At 40.6% G+C, this 11,027-nt stretch overlaps 1 protein-coding gene across 4 annotated transcripts in view; it reads left to right on the top strand.

Annotated features, from left to right (window-relative positions):
- Nucleotides 1-11,027, top strand: part of PIK3CG (phosphatidylinositol-4,5-bisphosphate 3-kinase catalytic subunit gamma) — a 34,139-nt gene that overhangs the window by 13,942 nt on the left and 9,170 nt on the right. For 2 of the 4 annotated variants that reach the window (XM_032442424.1, XM_032442428.1), the window contains exons 6-10: nt 8-154; nt 1,098-1,188; nt 3,075-3,205; nt 4,254-4,365; nt 6,420-6,577. In XM_032442424.1, the coding sequence (XP_032298315.1) occupies nt 8-154; nt 1,098-1,188; nt 3,075-3,205; nt 4,254-4,365; nt 6,420-6,577 (639 nt within the window). Of the gene's footprint in view, nt 1-7; nt 155-1,097; nt 1,189-3,074; nt 3,206-4,253; nt 4,366-6,419; nt 6,578-9,037; nt 9,276-9,298; nt 10,512-11,027 lie in introns of those variants that run through there. The other 2 variants (XM_015850046.2, XM_015850333.2) reach the window with 2 other exon arrangements.

The raw sequence follows: 11,027 nt of genomic DNA on the forward strand, positions 1-11,027 counted from the left end.
TTCACAGATAGAAAAATGTAAAGTAATGGCATCCAAGAAAAAGCCCCTCTGGCTTGAGTTTAAATGTGCAGATCCGACCGCTCTATCAAATGAAACCATTGGCATCATCTTTAAACATGGAGATGACCTCCGTCAGGACATGCTTATTTTACAGGTAAGCCAGCTTAAATGCTGTATTGTAGGAATAAATTGAATATGTAAATATTTCTAAATTGTTTTACTTTTCAGAGGAGTACATGCTGTCCACATAGAATAGGAGGCTTTCATTTTTAAGCCGTATGACAAGCTGATAGCAAAATAGGATCTTCTTTTTTGCAGTGCTGTGTTTTAGGTTACTATTACCTTTTTTCCTGTCATATTCCACACAAACTTAATATTTTGGTTTTCTAGAGAAGAAATCTGTTATTTAATGCGAGATGGCTTTTTTTTCTGATGAAGGTGGGGTTTTTTTGTTGATCTATGTGGTAAGTGAAGTTACAAATGGAAAAAAAAATGATAGATTGCTGTAGTAATATTTCAGTGGTTACTCTGACAAATAGGGCTGTTAGCGTTTGCAGGGATATTTATGGTGGAAAATGGGTGTACTCATTAATATGTTCAATCTCAGATCATGTAGAAATCATAGAAGACACTTCATTAATATCTTGTAAGCAGGAGAGATTGCCCAGTCACAGGACAGGTTAGGAAATAAAAGCCCTGATTATATAACTGATAATCTTGAATGGCTGCACACTTTCTGTGTTCTGTGCCACAAAATAGACAAATAAGTTTAGTCTCATGTCAGAATTCTGGGCAGTGTTATTTGTCTGAGTAATAAATAATGTCTGAACAACACAGGTTAGGTGCTGGGAAGAAATCTTTGTGTTTAAAATAATGAAGGCACCCTCAGGTGCCAGTGAAGCTGTGGATGTGCTTACTCTGCAGAGACCAGGTTTGGTGGGGCTCTGGGTAGCATGATGTAGTGAAAGGTGTCTCTGCTCATGGCAGAGGATTGAAACTCAATGATCTTTAAAGTCTCTCCCAACCCAACCCATTCTGTGATTCTTCATTTCTGTGAATTTGTAATAACTTTGTGCATTCCTCTTTGTTTTTACTAGATTCTTCGAATTATGGAATCCATTTGGGAAGCTGAATCCTTGGACCTCTGCTTGCTACCATATGGCTGTATTTCTACAGGGAATAAAATAGGTATGAGGTCACACTTACTGTAATTAGAAATTCAAAACATCATAGTTACAGTAAAGGAGAAGTATTCAGTATGCTCTGCAGTCCTGAAACCAGCATCGGTTTCTCTGCCTTTTGTTTCTGCCGTTCTGATGGATGTCTTCATACTGCTAGACTAGCTTAAGTGATTGTCCTTCCTTTGCTAATCAAAGTGTTTGGACCCAGCTGTAAGTTTCTCTTTAATAACAATATTTGATATGAAAAAGTGATGAAAGCAAGTGACTTCCTCAAGATGTGTTTTAATGTGTAACCCCGACAGCTCCATGACTCGCTGTGTTGGGTTTGCCTGTATTATGCACCCTAGCACATCCATATTGTCCATTTTCCCAGTATTCAGATGATACGGAATTGACAGTCACAGTTAATTCTGCTGACCTGTTGTCGCACAGCTGGCTGGAGGAAAGCCTCCTCGCTGCAGAAAAAATGTCTGCACCCAAATTAAGCTTTCATGCTGAAAAGAATGCTTTGGCTGACATAAACCATTCATCAGGGAGACAGGCTGGCAAGTACTGCTCTGCCATTTACTCAGATCTTGAACGTGTGTAAAAATTAGCACGTTTGTTATCTCCTGTCATCTGTGTAGCTGGCAGTACAATAGGAACTGCATGGATTGATAAAATCATTGCAGTATAAATGCTGTCACTTATCTCCTGTGATCTCCAACATTTTAGTCCTTTTCTGCCAGTGACCACAGTGCTCTTGTATTCAACTTACAGGCTTCAGTATTCTTTCTTAAATTCTTAATGGGTTCCCCATTTTGTGATCTGAAGGAAATAATTGTTTATGTCTGTATATGCACTGGGCAAGGAGATGTTAGAATTCAGCATCATCCCAGCACCATGGTAGGGTGTTCCACATTCTGGAGACATCCACTGCTGCTGCCAAATAGACCTCAGGAGGAGGAACTTGCAGTGTATCATGGGTGAACAGTCATACCTTACTATCTCTCCCATTGGCATGGCCATATGTTTGCGGCATTATGAGGCAGTTTTCACTACTTACTGTGCTGGGTCACTGCTAAATTTAAATAGCTCGAGTTGGCACATGACGTAAAAGTTACCTGCCTCAGTCCTGCAGATCCCAACAGCTCTGTGCTTTTGCTGCTTTCTGCTCAGAGGAATGCAGTTTAGTTGAGATCTGTCCCAGTTACTGAAGCCTCCTCTAGGACTAACCGTACCTACTGAGGAGTGTATCTGTTTAGAAGGATCAGAAGGATCTGCTGGGAGAGGAACGCTGTTCCAGCACATAGCTGGAATATTTGCTTAGGCAGAATAAACTGTACAACATTCTGTCTAGGTTTTGTTCTGCTGTTTTAGCTCTGCAGCAGAGAATGATCAGTAAATGGTTGTCATGAGCATCTGCTTTAAAATCTGTAGACTTTTCACACTGCTAAACTACACAGCTATGCTGGGAGAACTTGAAAATACAGTGAGAAGCAGAAGATGTCTCCTGTAACAGCTCTGCTCCCCCAGAGTCAGGAAGCTGTTCACCAGCAGAGGGAGATTTGTGAGCACAGGCAGGAGAAACCTTTCCAACAGCTGGAATGTGATCTGGGGCTCACTCCCAAGAGACAAATAACAGTCCAACAAACACAAACCGAAGTGCAGCGCTATTCGATTTGGTGGTGGTTTTCAGAGGTTGTATTTCCACAGTAGTGTTGTTAAATGCTCTGGCTGGCTTCAGCTGGGAATGGGCAACAGCCAGTGTTGCTTGTAAAATAAATGGATGCTCACAAGCTATTGGAATTATACAAAAGGTTTAAAGAGCAGAGTTTAAAATATTATTTTGTGTATTTTATATGCTTTGATATAAACAGTATAAATGCTAATTTCTCCTCTGTTTTCTGCTAGGAATGATTGAAATTGTGAAAGATGCTACAACGATTGCCAAAATTCAGCAAAGTACAGTTGGCAACACTGGCGCATTTAAGGATGAAATACTGAACCAGTGGCTCAAGGACAGGTGTGTCATTGAGGAGAAGGTGAGTTCTTTGAGTTCTCCTCCCCTAAAGTGGGATGGAGGGGAGGGATGTAAAACACATGGGTTGAAATAAAGACTGTTTAATAGGAAAAAAAAGGAGAAAAAAAAGAAAAGAAAAAAAAAAAAACATCAAAAAAGGTAAGACTACACAAAACAAGAGATGTACAGTGCTATTGCTCACCACCAGCTGAGTGATGCCCAGCCAGTTCCCAAACAATAAAAGCCCTCTCAAGTTAACTCCCCTGGCTTTAGGGTTAAGTACAATGCCATATGGGATGGAGCATTTCTGTGGCCAGTCTGGGTCACCTGTCCTGCTTCTGTTCCCACTCAGCTCCTTGTTGGGCTCCTTACTGATAGAGCAGTGTGAGAAGTCAAAAAGTCCTTGACTTACTATAAGCACTGCTCAGCAACAACTAAAACATCTGTGTGTTATCAACATTATTCTCATCCTAGCCAAAACCAGGGCACAGAGTTTTCAGATGCACCCCAGTAATTGAGAAGCATAGGGTCCACAGTTGTGTTTAGAGTTGTGTTACTTACGACTTTGAAAAATCCATTCATTTTGCTGTACTCAGCTGTGAATGTCTGTGAAAGAGCCTTCTGCATCCAGCTGGCAGCCGGGCTTCTGAGTTACAAGATGCTTTAGAAGTGACTCCTTTGTCAGTGGTATTTAGAAGCGATACATGAGGAACAGATTGAAAGGGCATCCTAAGAACACTGAGAGGCACTGTGGTTTTAGAGGACTGAAGTACAGATTTGGGTACTCATAACTCACAGGTTCAGTGACCTGTTTGAGTTTTATTTTCACAGAAAGTGTGGACTACTATGTGCTAATTTTATTTGACCTAGGGAGTACAGCCAGTTCCCACAGCATAGCGAGTACAGTGCAGGGCTGTGATCTTTATCTCTGCTGTGTAACGGTGTACTTTATAAGACAGTTTGTTTGACTTTTGCTCAATACACATCAACAGAAAGGCATATTAGTCTGGGAATGACTGAAGGAACGTTTCTAACACTGAAACATTTAACATCTATAAAATTATTTTTAGTTTCAGGCAGCTGTGGAAAGGTTTGTTTATTCCTGTGCTGGCTACTGTGTGGCAACCTTTGTTCTTGGAATAGGAGACAGACACAATGATAACATTATGATCACAGAAACAGGTAAGTATGATTTTTGGGGTGGGGGATTGCATAGAAGCAAGGATTATCTATACCTCACTAGGTTTATGTTTTAATCTAATAAGTAATGCATAAAACAGTGAATGAAGGTAAAGAATCCTGTTCTGTCACCATTGCTTTCAAATTCAGATGCTTCTATGATATTGAAACTTACCGTTACCCTTTTTGAGTCTTCATATAAGATCTAGATGTTTATTTGGTGGAGTGATAGCATCAGTGGACAGAGGAAGGGCAGTTGATGGTGTCTGCCTTGACTTGTGCAAGCCCTTTTACATGGTCCTGCACCACACCCTTATCTCTATGACCTCACTACAAGAAAGGCATGGAGACCCTGGAATGTGTCCAGAGAAGGGCAATGAAACTGGTGAGGTGTCTGGAGCACACATCTTATGAGGAGTGACTGAGGGAGCTGGGATTGTTTAATCTGGAGAAGAGGAGGCTCAAGGGAGACCTCATTGCACTCTTCAACTTCCTGGAGGGAGGTTGTGATGAGGAGGAGTTTGGCAACAAACAGGACCCGAGGAAATGGCCACGAGTTGTACCAGAGGAGGTTTAGATTGGATATGAGGAACTCCTTTGCTGGGCAGCCCTTTTGGGCTGTGTGATGAGAGCTGCCTCAAGCTTTTATAGCTCAACTAACCTGTGAGGTTGGCTGTATGTGGTTGGCTGAGCACCAGATGTGTTTCTAAAAGGTTGCTGGTCTGTGTGTAGCGTACTGCTGTCTACTACACTACTGTTCAATCTATCCATTTTCTTCAGGAGGATGTTGTCTGGAACATGCACAAGTGACTTAGTGGGTCAGTGCAACCAGGTCGGCTGTGAATAGTCCATTGAAATCTTTCAGGACCAGTCTGTGATAAATCAGATTTCTCTGTAGAATTTGGCTGTGCAGATGTGTTACAGGAGCATTGTATTGCCCTTTTGCACACAAACCTCTCAATAAATGGCTACACGCCTCCTGAAATAACCTGAAGTTTTTTGTATTACAAACTTTGCCATTACTTCTTTATGGACATCCCAGGAAGGACCCCAGATTGAGCTGCACATGTGAAGGCATTCTATCTGGCCTAAGGAATTCCAGTTTCATGAGCATGTTATTTCCTAATTAGCCTTTACATAATGCAAAGAGAGAGAAAATACTTCTGGTTTTAGTCAGAAGATCATATATTTAATATTAATCATATTGCGGTTAAAGTTTTACCAGCTGAAGGCTGGAGAGAGAAAGTACCCTAAAGGCAGAAATGAACTCATTGAAGACTACAATTAAAAAAAATTCACCAGAAATCCTTGTGGAAAAGAAGACAAATAAATGCTTTAATTTCAAAATGAATATATTAATAACAGTACTATACATATTGTGTACTAGCAGAAAGTGCATGATAAGTCAGTAGAAAAGGGAACAGTAAAGGAAATGTTATTTGTTTGTAGTCAGGAGCAGATTAGCCAGAGTTTAACAGGAGCTGTCTGGAACAACAGAAGGGAGAAGGAGGTGATTGAGAGGTCTGCAGAATACATCAACACTGGGATAGGTTGTGATACCCTGATACCATACTGTAATCTCAGAGTTATCTGTAGTGTGTGAAACTTATTCTGTACACTGCAGGAAGATATATAAACCAGTAAAGCAGGTATGTGAGGGAGAAGCATGTTCTAGTTCCAGAGTTGCTGAGAATTTGCACCGTAATTGACAAACCTTTTCCATGTAGTGATGTGCTGAGATCTGATTGTTATGGATCAGAAGCACATCGCTTCATGTTTGAAAAGCTGTGAGTGTATGTTTAGGAAACATAACGGGCCTACCTGGTTTTAACAACTGCCAAAGACAAAAAATAATTTAACTTAGAGAACACAATTATGTATTTAAAAAAAAAAGAGAGAGAGAGAGAGAGAGAGAAAATAGTCTTTTAATAGTCTTTTCTGATGAACTGCAGTCATAGGGTAGACCTACAAATGCTTTCGGAAATACAGTGAAATGCATATGATTGTTCTTGGCAGTTTATTGCATTTGAACCTAACTGTGGCTTGTTTTTATAAAGGTAACCTTTTTCATATTGATTTTGGCCATATTCTTGGGAATTATAAGAGCTTCCTTGGAATTAATAAGGAAAGAGTTCCTTTTGTGCTGACTCCGGACTTTCTGTTTGTCATGGGGACCTCCGGAAAGAAGACAAGTCTCCATTTCCACAAATTTCAGGTAAAGTGAATATTTAACTGTAAATGGATGAAGTGGCATTTTTTGCCCTCTGAAATGAGCATCGGTGCCTTAGACTTCCAAGGTCTGTGCTCCTGGGTATTGCATTAATATAATTTACTGAATCATAATGCATTTCTGGGTTATTTTAGCTCTAAAAATGAGTGCTATCTGTAGGATTAGAACTAGGATGCAAACAGCCGTGAAGCCACACTGAAGAGCTTCAGCTAGCTGCAGTCAGGAAGACTGATTTCCTTTGTTTCTTGTTTAGATTGAGAATACTTTGTAAGGCATATCAGTATCTGTGACAGCAGAGAGACAGCATTAAGCAGGGTATTCTGTGCCGTACAAGTAGGTGTCCCTCAGCTGGCTGTGCCACTGTTAATTCCTCCTAATTCTTCACCTTTGTCCTAGGGCTGGGACTGCTGCACCTGGACAGAACTTTACAGTGATCTTAAACTGTGTACAGTTCTGGTTTTGTAAATTGGGTGGACTGAACTCTGAAAGAGAACAGTGTTAAAAATCTAATTCTACTGCAGTTTGTGTAATTTTAAGTGAGCTACTCCAAAACAAGTTGTGGTTTTGGAATCTTGTGACAGGGAGGGAACAAAGCAAAACGCTGCTTAGTATTTTTAATGAAATGTCTGAGAGAATGGCTAACCAAAGGTAAGTAGATGTCTGGGCTGGTATTCTTGCATACATCATTAGGAAGTTTAAATATGTGCCTGACTAGAAAGGAGGTTCCCTGTGTTATCTAAAGTCTCCTCCGGAGTGCAAGTCAATTAATGGAACACCTCAGTTCTGGAAGCAGAAAATAGTTGAAAATATGGAAGTGTGCTGGTGGAGAATTGGAATTCTATCAAGTTTTTAGTGTCTGTAGTGAGGACATGTTGTATATATGGATCTTCCAGCTCTTCAGAGAATGTGTGACCTTTACTTCAGCAGCCCAAATGCAAAAGTAATGGGAGGTGATTTTGGTCTGACCTTCTCTTCAGTAAACCCTCATCATAGAGAGCAATACTGGCTTCGACTGAATGCATTTGTTTTTCTACTGCGGTACAAGTTTTTAAAGTAAATACTGCTACCATCCCACTGGTGCAGAAATGCCACGATAGTGCCAGTGTCAGTTCCATTAGTGTCATTAACCAGAGGAACAGTGCTTAATGTGCTGTACTGTTGTGAGCAGTGACCGTGACACATAACCTGCTTATCTGACGTGGGATGATGTGGGCACAGACAAACAATAACATGGACTGAGAAATGTAAGTTCGTGTACAGTTCTGCATTACGTACTGTATGCAACCTGCTGTACTGTACTGGTAATGCCTTAAAGGATTTAAAAAGAGTTGAAAGCAAGGCTTTCATACAAGTACAATAGTGACACAGAGCAAGATACGCATCTCCTATCTTGCTGTAAAGAAGTGTGTTTTAATTAGATGTTCAGATAACAAATGTAAACAAAATGAAAGCCTTGCTTTCCAACCAGTGGGTTGTGTCATGTTCCTAAATAGGGAGGGATTCATTCAGTGTGCCTGCTGACTCATGCAAGCAGTAATGGAAAAATCTCAGCATTTATCCGTCATTAATTTTTAAGAGCATCGCTCGTTAATTTGTGCTTCAGCTGCATTAAATATGTTGTACTTTAGAAGAATGCTTTGTTTTCACAGGCTTCTGTCTTCCTGATATTCTAAAATACCCATGGGTTTGTCTGGCTTTATGTCCTGTCGCCTGTTGGTCCCTACAGATGTGTCAGGCACAGCTCATACTGCAGGTGTAGTTACACAGCTGACTTTCGGGTCCCCTTGCAGCAGGGTACAGCAGTTAGTACTGTGCTGGTACTGCTGCACTGTTAAAGCTGGCAGGAGCGTGGCAGTAAAGCTTGTTTCTCTTAGCTCTTACTCCACATTTTGCTTCCCTTTTTGCTCTTTTCACAATGGTTTAAAAAAAAGCAACAAAAAATAGATGCCAGAGGCTATTAATGAAATGACAGAAATGTTCAGCAGAAAGCATTATTTGAGAAGCATGATTTAATCTGAGAAGACAATTATTTCTCTGTCCCATCTGTGAATTTTTCAGCTGCCTCAGTACTGTCCAAATTTCTCTTGCTGTGAGTGTCAAATGTGGTGGCATTTCCTTTCCAGCCTTTGGCTGAAGCCCATGCCTACATAAGTGCAACTTATTCATGTCATACATGTGGGAACCCTTGAGAGAGCCTTACTGTAGGTCTCCATGGACTCCTGAGCTTTGTCCACCAAACTATTGTTGTGTGTAGTTAGCCTAAATTTCTCTTTAGTACTTCTGCCATTGAATGAATTTTATTCATTATCTCACTTATTTCATTCCTTCATTTTTCATTACTTTACCCCGCAGACCCATTATTACAGGGTTCTGTGCTTTTAGTACTCTAATCAATTCTTCTGCTTGGGCCATTTCCTTACAAAATCCCATGTATTTGATTGTCAGACAAGGTGACAAGAGAAAGAAGGATGTACGCTTCATCACTGAGAAGTGATGTGCAGGAAAGAGAAGGCCTGTATAGCAGAACTTGGGCACTCCATGTTATACACACACTTGACCCTTAGGACACTGGTACTGAACAACAGTTTGAAGCTCTCAGAATAACCCACTGTTGCTGCGTGGACAAGTCGAGACTGTTTTCTCTTCATCTCCCCTCATTTGGCCCATGGCTTTGATTAGTTAACATCTTTCTCCCTAATCCCACAGTATGCACAAAGCCCTGACACACGTGTGCCACTTCTGGTTCCCTCTGCTTCTCTCAGAAGTACAGAAACGACTTTTCCTGGGAGATGTTAATTCCGAACTCCATTCAGCTCCTGCCTGCATAAATAACTGTAACAAGGAGGTGCAGATGTTTTAAATCCTTTGAATTCTTTGGAGGACGGCGATGCCAGTTTCTTGTCTGCATAATTGTTTTCCTGTCTCAGACACCTTCAGCAGTGAGATGTATCATCCACAGAGAAATGCAAAACCTCCTTTGATACGACTGTAAAGAGCTTTCTTCTCTTTCAAGAGAAACAAAAACCACGCTAACTCTTGTGACAATATTTCCCTGCTTGAAGTCAATATACATAAGTAGAATTTTTTTCCTGGTGACATGAAGTGAAACTAATCCCTGTAAAAACTTGATTGTGTTTTCTGTTGTAAACTGTGCTTTGGCCGTTGCAATTTGTCTTCTGCTTTGCCAGAGCTGAACTGACATTAAAGTTCTCATCTTATTTCAGGACAGGATTTATTAGGAAATGTGAGGGGCCTGGGCAATAGGGGAAAAAATGAGAAATAAAACAACCCTACGGACAGATCTTCCAAATATCATCTTTCTTCCCTTGTGCTTTCCTGACCCGTCTGCTCTCTTGTCTGACGTCGCTGATGTGAGCAGTGATAGATGTTGAGGTTATTTGTGCCACTCTTACTGTTTATGGGGAAGAAAAAAAAACCACCCACTGTGTCGGAAATAACCAGAGCTCTACAGAGCTAATGAGATTTGTTAGGAAGGTATATGAAAATACTTGAATTACATAGGACTTTTAAAATCAGTTCAGTCCAGTTGTGGAAAGGTTAATCTTAATCTTTATTCGGGTAAAAATCGGCGTTGCTTCAGTTTAGGTTTAAATAGCAGCAACCTTCTTGAAATTATTTCTCATTTCTTCCCATTACCGCCTTGCAGGCCTAATTTAACTTCCTCATTTTGATTTCTGCTGTTTGATTGCTTTTCCTTAAGATGTTATTTTGAAAAGTAAATGAGTAATGAATTCGATGTAAGAAATAATCATTCCGATTTATGTATTAGTCACTTATCATTAACCATTCTTCTCAAAAATATTTCATGTTTTCATTCTTCTAAAGTTTATGCTGTGAAGCACAAATTACTTTTCTATGGAAGTGAAAAAAGCAATAAAAAACCCAATAATCCCTCGAATCCAGTAGGACAGCACATAACCATGGCAGTCCTAAAGCCAGGAAGCACACCAGAGTCTGAAACAGAGCTGTCAGCTGGAGAAATGTGACTGAACACCACGCCTGGAGAGCCATCTCCATTAAACAAGCCGTCACCTCCGCAGCTTTTAAAGACATCCACATAAAATGAAGAATTGAGCCCCGGAGGTGCTGCTTTATTCAGAGTCGCTTGCGATCCCCTGGTCTTTAAATGGAAACATACCAGTTGTGAAGAAAGACAATGAATTACTGCTGCCTTTTTAACAGTCTCAGCAAGGGATTACATGACAGGGAAATTAATTTGAAATCCTGGCGAAGCTGAGGCTTTGAGCTTTATCAACTAATGTCATATTATTTAAAAGAGTCTTTCGTTTGTGCACCAAAATGGGACCTGTTGCCCTGAGGTGTGCTCCCCAGCCACGTGGCAATGGATGCAGACGTGAGCGTGATGTTTCTGCTCCAATGAGCAGCTCTGGCGTCTCCTTTCCCTGATACACCG

Source organism: Coturnix japonica, chromosome 1 (assembly GCF_001577835.2).
Source record: "Coturnix japonica isolate 7356 chromosome 1, Coturnix japonica 2.1, whole genome shotgun sequence".
In the NCBI taxonomy this organism is placed as follows: Eukaryota; Metazoa; Chordata; class Aves; order Galliformes; family Phasianidae; genus Coturnix; species Coturnix japonica.